Genomic DNA, 19502 nt, shown 5'->3' on the forward strand with positions numbered 1-19502 from the left:
CAGAATAATTCTATTATGCAATAATACATAAAAAATAATAGTTTACTTTTTAGTTTTCAAAAATATCGAAATAATTGTCTAATTTTAATAATATTAAAATGAAATAAAATATGTACACATATAGAATAATAGAATCAGTAGTAGTCCACAAATCATTTTAAAGTTTTAATTTCTCTAAAATTGATAACTAAGCTAAGAATCATTAGTTGATTTGACTAAATTATCTTCTAAAGACTCTTAATTATCAACTTCACATAAAGACCGTTTTCACTTTAATGCGACATCATTATTATTGGTTTTAAATGATCAAATAATGTTATTATTACTAATATATAACTGGACTCTTTTAATTTGGCCTAATAATAATAATAAACGTTTGATTCAAGAATTATATGGTGTAGCGATCACTTGATGAATGCAGGTTCTGAAACCAAACACTTGAAGCATAGAATTGATGCAATAGACAAAGAGAATCTCACATACAGCTATAGTGTGATTGAGGGGGACAAGGCTGAATCAGTGTCACATGACATAAAATTTGAGCCTACTCCTGAAGGTGGTTGCAAGTCCAAGAGTGTGAGCAAGTTTTATCCCAAACAAGGTGTTGAGATCAAAGAGGAAGATATCAAGGCTTCTAAAGAGGAATCTTTGGCTGTCTTTAAGGTTGTTGAAGCCTATCTTGTTGCTAACCCCGAGGCATATGCTTGAATTATACTCAAGTCATATATTTGGCGATCATAAGAGAAATAAATATTTAATCATATACTAAATCGTGATATACAAATATAATTTTCATTATATATTTCGTGCGTGATGGATTTCCTATCGGTTTAGTCTATAAATTATTATGAAGCCATATGTAAAAATGATATTGCTAAGAATAAAAGTTTTCTGTGTGATTATTTTGACTCTGGTGTTTGACTCTGAAATTTGTGCTGTATAAACATTTCACATGATAATTACATATTCAACGTAAAATTACTGAATTATAGGTTTATGTAAAAAGGTTGTCCATTTTAAAAGAATAATTAAGTAATAATTGTAGGCTAAAAAACTAAACAAATTCATAAGCAACATTAAGGGATATTCGATTATGAGCATAATTAATATGATGCGGGAACACACAATTGTGTTCTTAGAGAAAAGAATTTTGGGATACGCATTAGTGACAGGAAAATCTGAAAGAACATTTTCTAGAAATTGTCAAACTAAAAATTGAAGAAATCAACTTGTTACACTTGGCACAAGACTAGAGCGCTGAATCCAATAAAATTGCACTTTATTGTTGGAAAATGTATTCTCTTCAGTTTTTTTAATACTCGAGGAAATGCAGTGTGATCTCTCATTATTAACTTTATAAATGGGGTTAAAATTAAATATGAGAGAGAGAATAATGAAAAATAAAAAATCACAATTGATACTATCCAGTTTTTTCTTCATTGAAGAGAATCCACTCTGAGTGCAATAAATATTTCAAAAAATCCTGTTTTGCACTCAAGAACAAAGCACATTGAAATTAAATATCATTTCATTAGAGAACATGTGCAAAAGGGTACTATTGATATTCAATTTGTAAAATCTGAAGAACAACTTGCTGATATTTTTACAAAACCCCTCTGTGAAGATAGATTCTGTTTGTTAAGAAAAAGTTTGAGAATGATTGATTTAAATAATGTTGAGAATTTGTGAATTTTTGATACTGTCCAGTTTTATCTCGTAGGAATGGACGAGATAAAAACAAGGCGTGATGGAGGAGCTTTGATTCAGGGGGAGGCTACGCAGACTTAGCTTCTAATAGGCCCACATAATCAAGTTTGAACCCTCATTGAATTTTTTAATGATTCCTCACTTTATGATGATCAAATCTTTTGAGTGTCATTTCATATCTCATTGGAAGTAGTTAACATCAAATCAAATCCTTCTCTCTCCAAATAATCCCTTGATTCAAGGAATCTTCTTTACAAATTCTTGGGAAACCGCCTTGGTTAATAACCGCACATAATGACCATTAACCACTCCCATCATCTCTCTCTCCAATCAACATTTAATGCTCCCTTAACCTCCCTTCAATTCTCAACTTCGGCCAACCCTTCTTCTTCCACCCCCATTATCTCTCTCCATAATGAAAAAGAAAACCGCCTCAAGAAAAAGTGGAAGAATCAATCTCTCTCAAAAACCATTCACTCCACAAACACATACTCATATTCACATTCACTCTACATCTTCATCCTCTCCCTCTCAATCCGTCAAGCAAACTCCCACCATGAGAAAGAAGATTGCTCACAAGAGTTCTGGCCGTGGCAAAAACAAGGAGCCCAGTGTTGATGAAGAGTCGTCTCAGACCTCACCCGTTCCTTCTCCACCGCCGCGATCACCAAAGAAGGCCACACCACACACATCAGGAAAAAGCTCTCAGAAGCCCAAAGGTTTCGTGTTGCATGAAACCAGGGAACCAGCGAACCTTGAGTCACTGGAGTTCAAGAACAGGTTTCACAAGCCTCATTCTCATTTTGATCCATCCAGATTTCTGACATGTGCATTTTATGAATTTCATCAAGAAATTCTGGAAAAGAGGCATATCTGTCTTTCCTACCTTGTGAACCTTGATTATCTGTCAACAAAGGGAATTATCTTGCAACCTATGTTTGATAACCTCAAGTGGTCCCCTCTGCTACACATTCACAAAATGGTATATCCAAAACTGGTTCGGCAATTTTATGCGAACCTCAGAATGATTGATGGTGCTCTCCATTCTTATGTGAAACGTGTGCATATGGTTCTGAACTCTGAAACCCTGGGTGTTGCCCTCGGGTACACGGACGAGGGACCAAAGGTATACATGAATGACAAATGGGATGATCATGTTGGGATAACTTACAAGCAGGTTCTCAGCCATATTTATGCAAACATGTCTGGATTAGATGGCACGGTCCCTACTCATAAAGCTCTTGGACCAACAAACTCATTGCTGCATCGCATCATTACCCACATTTTAACTCCACAGACTGGTTCTCACAATAGGGTAACTGTATCTGATTCTTTAATCATTTTTGCCCTTGTTACTTCTACTCCTATTTCATTTGCTTATCTTATGATCAGACATATGTGGGACTGTGTGAGAAGTACCAAAAAGGCAAATTTGCCTTATGGAATGTTTCTCATGTGTATTTTTGAGTACTATAAGGTAGATTTAACAAATGAATCTATGAAAAACAAAACTTCCATGATCAAAGGTGGTGGTGCGGTAAAAGGAACAAAGAGCAAGAAACCAATGCCAATGGACAGTGATATTGAAAGCCAGTTTGAATCCTCTAAAGCCACTGAGTCCACAAGGGAAATCCTCACCGAATTCTCCAATATGTCTACTCTCATGATTCAATTCCATAGAGCTGCTCGAAAGCTAGCATATGAAAATGAACGTGCCTGGGGCAGATGCAAAGAGCGAGTGGGTATGATGCTGGAAAATTTGGAAAAAGATCTGGGCGCTGGCAGTGATGAAGATGCCGCAGATTCTGATTATAATTTGTCTGATGATTAATCTTTATTTTACTTGATATTGGCTCAAGTAGGCTCAATCCTTTTTTGTATGAGTGTAACTACAAACTCCCTGCTCTGTGATACTTTGAAACACTCATGTTATTTTGTTGACTTGTTATTATGTTTATCCTGTGGTATTCTTCATGTGTTATCTTGTGCAGGTGCCCCCCCATGATGACAAAAGGGGGAGGAAAATAAGGAAAATAAGTTTCCAAAATTTGAAATTGGAAACAAAGAAAAACAGGGGATAAGAAGAATAGGAACAGAGATGAAATTTTCAAAATTGAAAATTCGTGATCTCTCTTGTTCGAAAGATGCCTATTAGTTGCTGATAATATTTGCATTGTTCCAACTGCATTTGGTTTATCATGTTTAGTTAATTCTGATTTGGCATCTGGTTTATAATTATGCTTGATGACTGGCTGTTGATTAATTATTAATAGGCTTATTGATTTGAAAATGTATTTTTGGCAGTTCCTGTAAAATTGTTTAAAATATCAAAAACTGCCTTATTTTGCTCTACAAATATTTTTCTTCATGTTATTTTGCTCTGATATGTTGAACAGGAAAATGTTTGGATTTTTGTTGAATTTTGTAATTTTTAATGTTTGAGCAGAAAATCAATTATGATAACAAATAAGTTTTGATTATCACCAAACTCTGCTCATAGATCAAGCATTCAACATTTTCAAATAAATATGTTGAATAACATTGTTATTTTGGAGCTTGATCAAAATGTTACAGGTTTTATGCTTCCCTTGGTATGGTAGCACATATTAAGGGGGAGCCATGTGACACTTTGAAAGGGAAGAAATTCAATCCTCAAAGGGAGTACTTGTACTCTAATCTTTAATTTCTTTCCATTTCAATTTTAATAATGTTTGTCATCAAGGGGGAGATTGATGAGTTTGGAAAACTCCAAATTAATTTTTGTGATGAACAAACATTGTTAAAATATCTAATTACAAAATTATTAATACAATATATGCTAATTAATAATTTTGTAATGCAGGAACTGAATTGGGCCGAAAATAAAATAAAATGCTGCAGCCCAAGTGTGAATTTGCTTTCCAAATCAGCATTGATTCAAAAACATTCAATGATATATGGCTGAAGAAAATAATGCAAAGGACATATAAAAGTAATTGGACCAAGGAATTAAGAAAATTTGAACGTAAATATTTTTTCCTCGATCTAATTTTTTTTATAGAGATTAATTTATGCATTGTCTTTTACTATTAGAAAATGCTATTGTTTATAACAGTTTCTTTCTATGTCGTTGTTCACGTAAATCACGACTAACAATAACAATTTATGTTAATTTAGAATCTGCTGCTATCAATGGATTTTTTATTTTTATAAATTAAATAAATGAAATAATAACCGAAATAAATAAATTTACGAAAATTTATCGAAATAAATTCGCTTACTCTATCTCGTTTACAGTGTAAACGAGTTGAATGTCTACGTATCTCGTTTACACTGTAAACGAGATATGGTAAGTCAATTGGATACTTGGTTATATTTACACTGTAAACAAGATATATATGACAAATTTTCAGCATTTATAAAAAGATGTGTAATCCTTGGTATTCTTCACACACATTTTATATCTATCTTCTATCTCCTCTTTCTCTAAAAAACAAAGCTGAATGACTAGTAACAATCCATTCATAGTTGTGCTTCTTTATCCGAATTGTCGTATGAGAAATGGCGACAACGGGGTGACATTTGAGTGTCAGGATTTGATTGCACTCAACACAGCATTTATAAAAAGATGTGTAATCCTTGGTATTCTTCACACACATTTTATATCCATTCTCTATCTCCTCTTTCTCTAAAAAACAAAGCTGAATGACTAGTAACAATCCATTCATAGTTGTGCTTCTTTATCCGAATTGTCGTATGAGAAATGGCGACAACGGGGTGACATTTGAGTGTCAGGATTTGATATTATTTTGCACTCAACATGTGGGAGACTTTGTCGGATTTGAAGAGTTTGATATTGAGCAAGCTTGGGGGGACACAAGCAAGGAAAATCGGAAGGGTGGCGTATAGGTTGCTGGCACCCATGAAAAATGGAGTCTTCCGATTTCGGCTATTCCGACTTCACGGGGATGAGCATGTGCGACTGATGTTCGACATTCATGGGAGGATCATGTATGAACAGGTAATGGAGCTGTCCGCCAAGGTGGGTCACGGTGGTAGTGGGAGTTCCGCATAGGACACGTATGTGCAGGATGACCGACCTCTCACACCACCGCTCATTCATGTCGCGATTCCGGAGCATGAGGCAGAGGAGGGTAAGGAGGAGTCGGACAAGGACTACATGGCGGACAGTGGAGACAGTAAGTCTTCCGATGGCGGCGATGAGGATGAGTTTGTACCGGAGACACCTGCAGGGGCTGTGCCGCGCCATGCATGAGAGGATCCTGGTTTCTGACACCTGTGGAGTGGATTACAACCTAGACGGCGATGTGGAGTTTCGGGTCGGACATAGGTTCAGAAGCTGAGAGGCGGTGCTTCAAGGTGTGAAGAACTACAGTATTCGCAGGAGTGCTGAGTACCGAGTGATTGAGTCCGACTAGTTAAAGTACCATGTGCAGTGCCGTCAAGCCGACAGTGGGTGTCAATGGAGCCTTCGTGTGGCCCTTCGCCAGAATCTCGGATACTGGTAAGTTCAAGTTTAAATGTGAATTTGTGTAGTTTTGTATGATATTTTATTTTGGTTATAGATGTGTACGAATACATTTTTTGTTATGATTAGGGAGGTTCGGAGGTTTGGTGGACCACACAGCTGTCTGGCACCCACCATGTCTCAAGACCATCGTCAGTTAGATAGCAATCTCATCCCTGCTCTGCTGTGGCAATCCAACCAACCTAACACATCGAAGGAGATCATATACGGTTTGTTAAGTAACATACCAAAAGATTTGACAAAATTATTTAACTCAAATACATAAAAAGAAATTTCTCACCTTGCAACCAGCGGATACTGGTAGACGCTTCTATCTGGTGGACACCACTGGGGGAATCTTTGATAGATCCAGGACATCAACAACGGAGTGCAGCCAGCGATATCCGTGACGCCCCACTGAGCCGCCAAAAATAGGGACTGATACGTCCATGCTAGCACACCCGAGCCCCACGAAAACGCTTTACACTCCGTAAAGTCCCGGAACAGCGATAGCCAACAAAGGTGCACCAGATTGTTGGACTTGTCGGTCATCAGATACCCTCCGATAAGTAACATGATATAACACCTGACGTACTGTCGGAGGGTTTCGGGATCGTCTGTCTGGGGCATCTGGCAGACACGATCCCGTAGCCACACAAGCTTCAGCGTGAATGACTCCTTCCTCTGAGCCACCTGCTGTGCTGCCACGGGAGGCCTGGCACCGAGGAGCTGCTCCACCAACGCCCACATCCGTATGGTATCACCTACCAAAGTCACGGAAGCATCCCCGACGGGGTTACCGTGTGTGCGTAGGCCTAGGTGGTACACCATGTCGTGCAGAGTGATAGTGACCTCACCCTACGGAAGATGAAACGTGTGCGTCTCTGGACGCCATCGCTCCACCAGTGCCGAAATCAGGGAATTGTCAAAAGTAAAATCTCTGAGTGGCACGGTGTCGCTGAATCCGGCCTCGGCCAGATATGGGATGATGGCGTCTGGTACACGGAATCGTGATCTCACACTTTTCTCACAACTCCGCGCAGCTAACCAGCAAGTGCACTGGGTCATCCAAGTAATAAACCTTACGTGAGTAAGGGTCGATCCCACGGAGATTGTCGGCTTAAAGCAAGCTACGATCATCCTTGTAAATCTCAGTCAGGCGGATTCAAATGGTCATGAGATTTAGATAGTTAAAAGATAATTAAAACAGAAAATAAAATAAAGTTACTTATGTAATTCATTGGTGGGAATTTTAGATAAGCGTATGGAGATGCTTTGTTGCTTCTGAACCTCTGCTTTCCTATTGCCTTCTTCCAACCATGCGTTACTTCCTTCCATGGCAAGCTGTAGGATCTTCTCAGTGAAAATGGTCCTCTACGGTTTCTACACGGCTAATCAATTTTCGGATTTCTCATCTCAGATGAAAATACCAGGTACAGCTACCGCATGGCTAATCATCTGTCGGTTCCCGCTAGCGTCGGAATAGAATCCATTGATCCTTTTGCACACTGTCACTTGCGCCCAACATTCGCAGGTTTGAAGCTCGTCACAGTCATCCCTTCCCAGATTCCGGAATACCACAGACAATGTTTAGACTTTCCGGATCCCAGAAATGGCTGACAATTATTCTAGCCTATACCACGAAGATACTAATCTCACGGACTCGGTCCGTGTATTAGATATCCAAGAGAATATACTCCAGCTGTTGTCCAATGACTACATTGAACATCATGTAGACCGCTTTGTGGTTGTCAGGCACGCGGATCTTGGCTTAGCGAGTAACGAAGATTGGGTGATTGTCACGGGTCACCCCTTCATTCTGACTTAACTGAATTAAGTACAAGAGTATATCTTGGAGAAGAAGTAGGCATGAATTGAATAGAAAAATAATAGTACTTGTATTAATTTATGAAGAACAGCAGAGCTCCACACTTTAATCTATGGGTGTAGAAACTCCACCGTAGAAAATACATAAGTGAAAAAGGTCTAGGCATGGCCGTGAGGCCAGCCTCCAAACGTGAACAACAATGATAAAAGTATTCCAAAGATGGTCAAAAAGACTTAAAATAAATCTCTAAAAGTAGTTTTTATACTAAACTAGTAACCTAGGGTTACAGAAAATGAATAACTAAGTGCAGATAGTGCAGAAATCCACTACCGGGGCCCACTTGGTGTGTGCTTGGGCTGTGCATTGAAGCTTTTTCATACATAGGCTGTTCCTGGAGTTAAACACCAGCTTTGGTGCCAGTTTGGGCATTTTACTCCAATTCTGGTGCCAGTTTGGGCGTTTTACGCTAAGATGTTTTAGGCTGACTTTGAACACCAGTTTGGGCTATCAAATCTCGGACAAAGTATGGACTATTAAATATTGATGAAAAGCCCAGGATGTCTAGTTTCTAACGCAATTGAGAGCGCGCTGATTGAGCTTCTGTAGCTCCAGAAAATCTATTTCGAATGCAGTAGGGTCAGAATCCAACAGCATCTGCAGTCCTTTTTCAGCCTCTGAATCAGATTTTTGCTCAGGTCCCTCAATTTCAGCCAGAAAATATCTGAAATCACAGAAAAATACACAAACTCATAGTAAAATCCAAAAAAGTTATTTTTGAATAAAAACTAATAAATTTATAATAAAAAGTAATTAAAACATACTAAAAACTATGTAAAAATAATGCCAAAAAGGGTATAAATTATCCGCTCATCACAACACCAAACTTAAATTGTTGCTTGTCCCTAAGCAACTAAAAATAAAATAGGATAAAAATAAGAGAATATACAATGAATTCCAAAACTCATCAATGAACTTAGTTCCAATTAGATGAGCGGGACTTGTAGCTTTTTTGCTTCTGAACAGTTTTGGCATCTCAGTTTACCTTTTAAAGTTCAGAATGATTGGCATCCATGGGAACTTAGAATTCAGATAGTGTTATTGATTCTCCTATTTCAGTATGTTGATTCTTGAACACAGCTACTTTATGAGTCTTGGCCTTGACCCTAAGCATTTTGTTTTCCAGTATTACCACCGGATACATAAATGCCACAGACACATAACTGGGTGAACCTTTTTCAGATTGTGACTCAGCTTTGCTAGAGTCCCCAGTTAGAGGTGCCCGGAGCTCTTAAGCACACTTTTTTTGCTTTGGACCACGACTTTAACCGCTCAGTCTCAAGTTTTTCACTTGACACCTTCACGCCACAAGCACATGGTTAGGGACAGCTTGATTTAGCCGCTTAGGCCAGGATTTTATTCCTTTGGGCCCTCCTATCCATTAATGCTCAAAGCCTTGGATCCTTTTTACCCTTGCCTTTTGGTTTAAAGGGCTATTGGCTTTTTCTACTTGCTTTTTCTTTTTCTTTTTTTTAATTTTTTTTAATTTTTTTCTTTTTTTTTTTCACTGCTTTTTCTTGCTTCAAGAATCAATTTTATGATTTTTCAGATTATCAATAACATTTATCCTTTTTTATTATTCTTTCAAGAGTCAACAATTTTAACATTCATAAACAACAAATTCAAAAATATGCATTGTTCAAGCATTAATTCAGAAAACAAAAAGTATTGCCACCACATCAAAATAATTAAACTAATTTCAAGATAGAATTCAAAATCATGCACTTCTTATTCTTTTGCAATTAAAAATATTTTTCATTTAAGAAAGGTGAAGGATTCATAGGACATTCATAGCTTTAAGACATAGACACTAGACACTAATGATCATGTAATAAAGACACAAACATAGGTAAAACATAAAGCATAATTTTCGAAAAAAACAGAAAAATAAGAACAAGGAAATTAAAGAACGGGTCCACCTTAGTGATGGCGGCTAGTTCTTCCTCTTGAAGATCTTATGGAGTGCCTGAGCTCCTCTATGTCTCTTTCTTGCCTTTGTTGCTCCTCTCTCATGGCTCTTTGGTCCTCTCTAATTTCATGGAGGATGATGGAATGCTCTTGGTGCTCCATCCTTAGTTGTCCCATGTTGGAACTTAATTCTCCTAAGGAGGTGTTGATTTGCTCCCAATAGTTTTGTGGAGGAAAATGCATCCCTTGAGGAATCTCAGGGATTTCTAGATGAGGAATTTCCTCATGCTCTTGTTGAGGTCCATGAGTGGGCTCTCTTGTTTGCTCAATCTTCTTCTTAGTGATGGGCTTGTCTCCTTCAATGAGGATGTCTTCCTCTAAATTCCAGCTGAATTGCATAGGGTACAAATGAGATGAGGGAAGGCTAACCTTGCCAAAGTGGAGGGCTTGTCTGCCACCTTGTAGAGTTCTAGGGATATGATCTCATGAACTGCTACTTCCTCTCCATTCATGATGCTATGGATCATAATAGACCGGTCTATTGTAACTTCAGACCGGTTGCTAGTAGGAATGATAGACCGTTAGATAAACTCCAACCATCCTCTAGCCACGAGTTTGAGGTCAACCCTTCTTAGTTGAACCGGCTTGCCTCTTGAGTCTCTCTTCCATTGAGCTCCTTCCACACAAATGTCCCTAAGGACTTGGTCCAACCTTTGGTCAAAGTTGACCCTTCTAGTGAAAGGGTGAGGATCTCCTTTCATCATTGGCAAGTTGAATGCCAACCTCACATTTTCCGGACTGAAATCCAAGTAATTCCCCCGAACCATTGTGAGCCAATTCTTTGGGTTCGGGTTCACACTTTGATCATGATTCTTAGTGATCCATGCATTAGCATAGAACTCTTGAACCATTAAGATTCTGACTTGTTGAATGGGGTTGGTGAGAGTTTTCCAACCTCTTCTTTGAATCTCATGTCGGATCTCCGGATATTCACTCTTTTTGAGCTTGAAGGGGACCTCAGGGATCACCTTTTTCTTGGCCACAACTTCATAGAAGTGGTCTTGATGGACCTTTGAGATGAATTTCTCCATCTTCCATGACTCGGAGGTAGAAGCAATTGCCTTCCCTTTCCTCTTTCTAGAGGTTTCTCCGGTCTTAGGTGCCATTAATGGTTATGGAAAAACAAAAAGTTTTAGCTTTTCTCACACCAAACTTAGAATGGTTGCTCATCCTCAAGCAAAAGAAGAAAGAAAGGAGTAGAAGAAGAAGAAATGAAGGAGATGGAGGTGAGGAGAGGGTTCGGCCAATGGGTGTGTATTGTGTATGATGTGTGAAATTGAAGGTGGTAAGGAGGGGTATTTATAGTGTAAGAGAGAGAGGAAATTCGGTTATGAAGGGGTGGGTTTGGGAGGGAAATGGTTTGAATTTGAATGCTGAGGTAGGTGGGTTTTATGATGGATGGATGTGAGTGGTGAAGAGAATATGAGGAAGAGGGTAGGATTTGATAGGTGAAGGGTATTTGGGGAAGAGTTATTGATGTGATTGGTCAAGGATATTTGGGGAAGAGTGTTATGAAAATGTGTGAAGAGGAGAGAAGAAGAGGTGGGATAGGTGGGGATCCTGTGGGGTCCACAGATCCTAAGGTGTCAAGGAATTCTGCTCCCTGCACCATTCTGGCGTTCAAACGCCCATTGTGTGCCAATTCTGGCATTTAACGCCAGCTCTGCTACCTTTCCTGGCGTTAAATGCCAGCTCTGCTACTTTTCTTGGCGTTAAACGCCAATCTGCTGCCTATTTCTGGCGTTTAACGCCAGCCAGACGCCAGACAACCCTTTCTGCCGTTAAACACCCAGCGTGCTGCCCATTCTGGCGTTTAACACCCAGAATGTTGTCTGGCTGGGCATTAAATGCCCATTCTGCTATCCTTACTGGCATTTAAACGCGAGTAAGCTTGTCCTACAGGGTGTGCTATTTTTCATGCTGTTTTTCCTTTTGCTTTAAGTTTGCGGTTATTTTTATGACTTCACATGATCATCAACCTAAGGAAAACATAAAATAACAATGGAAAATAAATGAATATAATTAAATAGCATTAGGTTGCCTCCCAACAAGTGCTTCTTTAATGTCAATAGCTTGACAGTGAGCTCTTAGAGAGCTTCACAGAGACTCGGAGCTTGATGTTGGCCTCCCAATACCAAACTTAGAAGTTGAGTGTGGGGGCTCTGTTTGACTCTGTATTGAGAGAAGCTTTTCATGCTTCCTCTCCATGGTTACAGAAGAAAATCCTTGAGCCTTAAACATAAGGTAGTCCTCATTCAATTGAAGGACTAACTCTCCTCTGTCTACATCAATCACAGCTTTTGCTGTGGCTAGGAAGGGTCTTCCAAGGATGATGGATTTATCTTTATCCTTCCCAATGTCTAGGATTATGAAGTCAGCAGGGATGTACAGGTCTTCAACCTTCACTAAGACATCCTCTACAAGTCCATAAGCCTGTTTTCTTGAATTGTCTGCCATCTCTAGTGAGATTTTAGCAGCTTGTACCTCAAAGATCCCTAGTTTCTCCATTACAGAGAGTGCCATGAGGTTTATATTGACCCAAGGTCACACAGAGCCTTCTTAAAGGTCATGTGCCTATGATACAGGGTATCAAGAATTTTTCAGGATTCGGTTTTTTCTGAGGTAATTTCAGTTGCCCCAAATTATTCAGTTCATTAATGAGCAATGGAGGTTCATCCTCCCAAGTCTCGTTACCAAATAACTTGGGATTCAGCTTCATGATTGCTCCTATATACTGAGCAACTTGCTCTTTAACAATATCTTCATCCTTTTTAGAGGAAGAATACTCATCAGAGCTCATGAATGGCAATAGTAAGTTCAGTGGAATCTCTATGGTCTCTATATGAGCCTCAGATTCCTTTGGTTTCTCAATAGGGAACTCCTTAGTGGTCAGTGGACGTCCATTGAGGTCTTCCTCAGTGGAAATCACTACCTTTCTCCCCTCTGTGCATTCGGCCATGTTGGGTATATTGATGGCCTTGCGCTCTCTTTTTGGATTCTCTTCTGTATTGTTTGGGAGAGTACTAGGAGGGATTTCAGTAACTCTTTTACTCAGTTGACCCACTTGTGCCTCCAAATTTCTAATGGAGGACCTTGTTTCAGTCATAAAACTTTGAGTGGTCTTAGTTAGATCAGAGACTATGGTTGCTAAGTCAGAGATGCTCTGCTTAGAATTCTTTGTCTGTTGCTCAGAAGATGATGGAAAAGGTTTGCTATTGCCAAACCTATTTCTCACACCATTATTATTATTATTGAAGCCTTGATTCGGCTTCTGTTGATCCTTCCATGAGAGATTTGGATGATTTTTCCATGAAGGATTATAGGTGTTTCCATAGGATTCTCCCATGTAATTCACCTCTTCCATTGCAGGATTCTCAGGGTCATAATCTTCTCCTTCAGAGGAAGCTTCTTTAGTACTGCCAGATGCAGCTTGCATTCCAGTCATGCTCTGAGAAATCATATTGACTTGCTGAGTCAATATTTTGTTCTGAGCCAATATGGCATTCAGAGTATCAACCTCAAGAACTCCTTTTTTCTGAGTTGTCCCATTATTCACAGGATTTCTTTCAGAAGTGTACATGAACTGGTTATTTGCAACCATTTTAATGAGTTCCTGGGCTTCTGCAGGCGTCTTCTACATATGAAGAGATCCTCCAGCAGAGTGGTCCAATGACATCTTGGACAATTCAGACAGACCACCATAGAATATACATATGATGCTCCATTCTGAAAACATGTCAGAAGGACACCTTCTGATCAATTGCTTGTATCTTTTCCAAGCTTGCTCAACTTTTGAGGTGGAAAGAATTTGGCCAAGAAAGCATTGGCCAACTTTTCCCAAGAGTTCAGGCTATCTTTAGGTTGTGAGTCCAACCATATCCTAGCTCTGTCTCTTACAGCAAAGGGGAAAAGCATAAGTCTGTAGACCTTGGGATTAACCCCATTGGTCTTAACAGTGTCACAGATTTGCAAGAATTCAGCTAAGAACTGATGAGGATCTTCCAATGGAAGTCCATGAAACTTGCAATTCTGCTGCATTAGAGAAACTAATTGAGGCTTAAGCTCAAAGTTGTTTGCTCCAATTGCAGGAATTGAGAGGCTCCTTCCACATAAGTCAGAAGAAGGTGCAATAAAGTCACCAAGCATCTTTCTTGCATCTCCACCATTGTTATTGGGTTCGGCCATGTCTTCTTCTTTTTTGAAAATTTCTGTTAGGTCCTCTCCAGAGTGCTGTGCTTTAGCTTCTCTTAGCTTCCTCTTCAAAGTCCTTTCAGATTCTGAATCAGCTTCAACAAGAATGTTCTTATCCTTGCTCCTGCTCATATGAAAAAGAAGAGAACAGAAAAGAATAGGAATCCTCTATGTCACAATATAGAGATTCCTTTATGTGAGTAGAAGAATAGAAGAGTAGAATGAAGAAGAGAGAAGATGAAGAATTCGAACACAGAGAGGGAGAGAGGGTTCGAATTATAAGAAGAAGAGAAGTGTTAGTAAATAAATAAATAAATAAATAGAAAGAGACGAGGGAGAGAGAAATTCGAATTTTAAATTAAAAGAAAAGAAAAATATTTTTGTTTCTATTTTAATTATTAGTTAGAATTCGAAAATTAAAAAGAGAAATAGAATAAAATTAGAATTTAAAACAATTAGTTAATTAAAAAGAATTTTGAAAAAGGGGTTAGTTATTTTCAAAAATTGGAGAGAGAAAAGTAGTTAGGTGGTTTTGAAAAAGATAAGAAATAGTAAAATAAACAAAAAGTCAAGTGGTTAATTGAAAAGATTTGAAAATCAACTTTGAAAAGATAGGAAGTTAGAAAAGGATTTTGAAATTCAATTTTGAAATAGATATGATTGAAATTCATTTTGAAAAAAATTTGAATTGGAAATTAAAAAGATTTGATTTTTGAAATTAAAGTTGATTACTTGACTAACAAGAAACTAAAAGATATGATTTCTAGAATTTAAAGATTGAACCTTTCTTAATAGGCAAGTAACAACTTGAAAATTTTTGAATCAGAACATTAATTGTTAGTGATAATTTTGAAAAAATAAGAAAAAGATTTTAAAAATTAATTTTAAAATTTTCGAACATGTTAAGAAGGAAAATGAAAAAGATTTAATTTTTGAAAAATATTTGAAAAGATAAAATTTTTAAATTAAAATATTGATTTGACTAATAAGAAACAACTAAATTTTAAAACTTTTGATTAAATCAATTCAAAATTTCGAAAATTATGAGTAAAATAAGGGAAAGATCTTTTTTTTATTTTTAAATTTTTAATGAGGAGAGAGAGAAACACAAAAATGAAACAAAACATAAAAATTCAAGATCAAAACAATAAATGCATGCAAGAACACTTTGAATGTCAAGATGAACACCAAGAACACTTTGAAGATCATAATGAACATCAAGAACATGTTTTTGAAAATTTTTTAAGGAAAGAAAGACAGGCAAGACACCAAACTTAAGAATTTTTAAACTTTAGACACTAATAATTCTAAAATGCATATGAAGAACAAGAAAAGACACAATACAAAAAAAATTAAAGATCAAACAAGGAAAATCTTCAAGAACAATTTGAAAATCATGAAGAACTCAATGCATGTATTTTTCGAAAATTTTTAAGAAAAGTTCAAACATGCAATTGACACCAAACTTAAATTTGACACAAGACTCAAACAAGAAACACAAAATATTTTTAGTTTTTATGATTTTATTAATTTTTTGTATTTTTTGAAAATTATTTTGAAAAAAGAAAATAAAGAAATTCAAATTTTTTAATAAGAATGTCAGGAATCATGCAATGTTAGTCTAAAGCTCCGGTCCAAAAGATTAGACATGGCCAAATGGCCAGCCAAGCTTCAGCATACAAATACAGACATACAACAGCCAAATAGATGGGAATCCAAGGGCTCTTGCCATGATAAGTGGAAGCCTCAGTCCAAAAGATTAGACATGGCTTAACAGCCAGCCATGCTTCAACATATCTCATGAAACTCTAGAATTCGTTCTTAAAAACTCTGAAGAACAATTTTTTTTTTGAAATTTTTCAAAAATTATAATAAAATTTTTTAGTATATTTTTTTTCGAAAACAAAAAAAAAAGCATAAACATAAAATAAAATTACCTAATCTAAGCAACAAGATGAACCGTCAGTTGTCCAAACTCGAACAATCCCCGGCAACAGCGTCAAAAACTTGGTACACGGAATCGTGATCTCATACTTTTCTCACAACTCCGCGCAGCTAACCAGCAAGTGCATTGGGACGTCCAAGTAATAAACCTTACGTGAGTAAGGGTCGATCCCACGGAGATTGTCGGTTTGAAGCAAGCTATGGTCATCCTTGTAAATCTCAGTCAGGCAGATTCAAATGGTCATGAGGTTTAGATAGTTAAAAGATAATTAAAACAGAAAATAAAATAAAGTTACTTATGTAATTCATTGGTGGAAATTTCAGATAAGCGTATGGAGATGCTTTGTTGCTTCTGAACCTCTGCTTTCTTATTGCCTTCTTCCAACCATGCGTTACTTCCTTCCATGGCAAGCTGTAGGATCCTCTCAGTGAAAATGGTCTTCTATGGTTTCTGCACGGCTAATCAACTGTCGGATTTCTCGTCTCAGATAAAAAATACCAGGTACAGCTACCGCATGGCTAATCATCTGTCGGTTTTCGCTAGCGTCGGAATAGAATCCATTGATCCTTTTTCACACTGTCACTTGCGCCCAACATTCGCAGGTTTGAAGCTCGTCACAGTCATCCCTTCCCGGATCCTACTCGGAATACCACAGACAAGGTGTGACTTTCCGGATCCCAGGAATGGCTGCCAATTATTCTAGCCTATACTACGAAGATACTAATCTCACGGACTCGGTCTGTGTATTAGATATCCAAGAGAATATACTCCAGCTGTCGTCCAATGACTACGTTGAACATCATGTAGACCGCTTTGTGGTTGTCAGGCACGCAGATCTTGGCTAAGCGAGTAACGAAGATTGGGTGATTGTCAGGGGTCACCCCTTCATTCTGACTTAACTGAATTAAGTACGAGAGTATATCTTGGAGAAGAAGTAGGCGTGAATTGAATAGAAAAACAATAGTACTTGTATTAATTCATGAAGAACAGCAGAGCTCCACACTTTAATCTATAGGTGTAGAAACTCCACCGTAGATAATACATAAGTGAAAAAGGTCTAGGCATGGCCGTGAGGCCAGACTCCAAATGTGAACAACAATGATAAAAGTATTCCAAAGATGGTCAAAAAGACTTAAAATAAATCTCTAAAAGTAGTTTTTATACTAAACTAGTAACCTAGGGTTACAGAAAATGAATAACTAAGTGCAGATAGTGCAGAAATCCACTTCTGGGGCCCACTTGGTATGTGCTTGGACTGAGCATTGAAGTTTTTTCGTGCATAGGCTGTTCTTGGAGTTAAACGCCAGCTTTGGTACCAGTTTGGGCGTTTTACTCCAATTCTGGTGCCAGTTTGGGCGTTTTACGCCAAGATGTTTTAGGCTGACTTTGAACGCCAGTTTAGGCCATCAAATCTCAGACAAAGTATAAACTATTATATATTTCTAGAAAGCCCATGATGTCTACTATCCAACGCAATTAAGAGCGCGCCAATTGGGCTTCTGTAGCTCCAGAAAATCCATTTCGAATGCAGCAGGGTCAGAATCCAACAGCATCTACAGTTCTTTTTCAGCCTTTGAATAAGATTTTTGCTCAGGTCCCTCAATTTCAGCCAGGAAATACCTGAAATCACAGAAAAACCCACAAACTCATAGTAAAGTCCAGAAAAGTGATTTTTGAATAAAAACTAATAAAAATATAACAAAAAGTAATTAAAACATACTAAAACTATGTAAAAACAATGCCAAAAAGGGTATAAATTATCCGCTCATCACAACACCAAACTTAAATTGTTGCTTGTCCCTAAGCAACTAAAAATAAAATAGGATAAAAAGAAGAGAATATACAATGAATTCCAAACTCATCAATGAACTTAGTTCCAATTAGATGAGCGGGACTTGTAGCCTTTTTGCTTCTGAACAGTTTTGGCATCTCACTTTATCCTTTGAAGTTCAGAATGATTGGCATCCATAGGAACTTAGAATTCAAATAAAGTTCTAAATTCTAATAAAATAAAAATAGCAAAATTTATTAATATAAACAGTGTTATACTATAATGGCATTAAATTTATAAACACTAACAACATAGTACGGGAATAACAGAGTTCCAAACTGATAATATTTATGTCATACGAACCTAGCACAAGCGGATAGAGTTCTAAATTAAGCCTACAGACCTAACTCTTAACTCATATACCAACGTTCCAGATCTACATGACTACCCTAACAATGCCAACATCATTAAATTTAACAACCATAATGAAACTAATCTCGAAGTCAGCCGTCCCGGTGTAATGTGTTGTCTCATTCAGCCTGTTTATGTCCCCGTCATTCCCCACTTGGCGCGCTATCACCGCTCGGGTCAAAGGTATAGTCAGAAAGGGTTAAAAGAGGGGAGAAAGATGTCGAGAAAGTGAAACTAGGCCCAGAAGTCAGCTGTAAACGACTTCTATATATAGGGTGTATGGGCCATATCTCGTTTACACTGTAAACGAGATATAAACGTGTCACACTGACGTGTCATATCTCGTTTATAGTGTAAACAAGATACGTGTAATGCCATCTCGTTACACTGTAAACGAAATATGACAGGAGAATTTAATTCGGTAATTTCTCTAAAAAATATTTATTTTAGTAAATATTATATTTATTTTATTTATAAAAATAAAAAATCCTAAAATTAGGTTGCATCTCTAATGGCTACGTCTGTGGTGGCTAACGGTGACTATGGACTGACTATCCAATGAGATGTTCACAAGTAGCTTCCTCATTAGTGGCATTGACCTCTCCTTAAGACATTTAAGCACGGTTAATTTTTGTTCTTTTACAGTAGAAACTTAAATGCAAATAGCAATAGGTGATGTTCCAAGGTTAAGAATGTGAAGCCGTAGGATAGTTTTCATTTCATCCACCGAAAAAGGTTGCTGGTCGATGCTAGAAAGGGATAAACGGTGACGATGTTGTTGGAGAAAATCTGCTCGAAGTGGGTTGGTTATGCGTCGATTGTTGTCAGCTTATTTTCGGTAAATATGGCCGAAGGTGGAAGCCAATTGTGACTTTGTGAGGTCAATAGGTTGGTTATTGGTTATTGGTGAAGTAGAGGAAGATGGTGACATTTGTGCATGTGTAAAGGGGGATGCATGCGTTGTGCATTATAGGACTCGAATATTGGAGTTATTCCGGTTTGTTTGAGAATCTAAAACAGAAGGAGCTAAGTGTTGCAGGTGACTATAGATAGATGGAGGTTTGAGGGTGTGGTAGGGAGAGATTGAAGAAGAATAGTTCATATTTTTTTTTTAATA

General features: G+C 37.7%; 2 protein-coding genes across 2 annotated transcripts in view; one reads left to right on the forward strand and one right to left on the reverse strand.

The window, feature by feature from the left end:
* Positions 1-908, forward strand: part of LOC107637623 (major allergen Pru ar 1) — a 1367-nt gene extending 459 nt beyond the window's left edge. The window contains exon 2 of the mRNA XM_016341019.2: positions 422-908. Within this exon, the coding sequence (XP_016196505.1) occupies positions 422-708 (287 nt within the window). The 3' untranslated portion in view covers positions 709-908. The remainder of the gene's footprint in view (positions 1-421) is intronic.
* On the reverse strand, positions 6372-7045 carry LOC107636144 (protein MAIN-LIKE 1-like). Its single transcript, XM_016339670.1, has 2 exons — positions 6516-7045; positions 6372-6417 (listed from the first exon to the last, which is right to left on the reverse strand). Exons 1-2 carry the CDS (start codon positions 7043-7045, stop codon positions 6372-6374), a joined length of 576 nt encoding a protein of 191 aa, XP_016195156.1.

The sequence above is a fragment of the Arachis ipaensis genome, chromosome B04, assembly GCF_000816755.2.
Source record: "Arachis ipaensis cultivar K30076 chromosome B04, Araip1.1, whole genome shotgun sequence".
NCBI classification, from domain to species: Eukaryota; Viridiplantae; Streptophyta; class Magnoliopsida; order Fabales; family Fabaceae; genus Arachis; species Arachis ipaensis.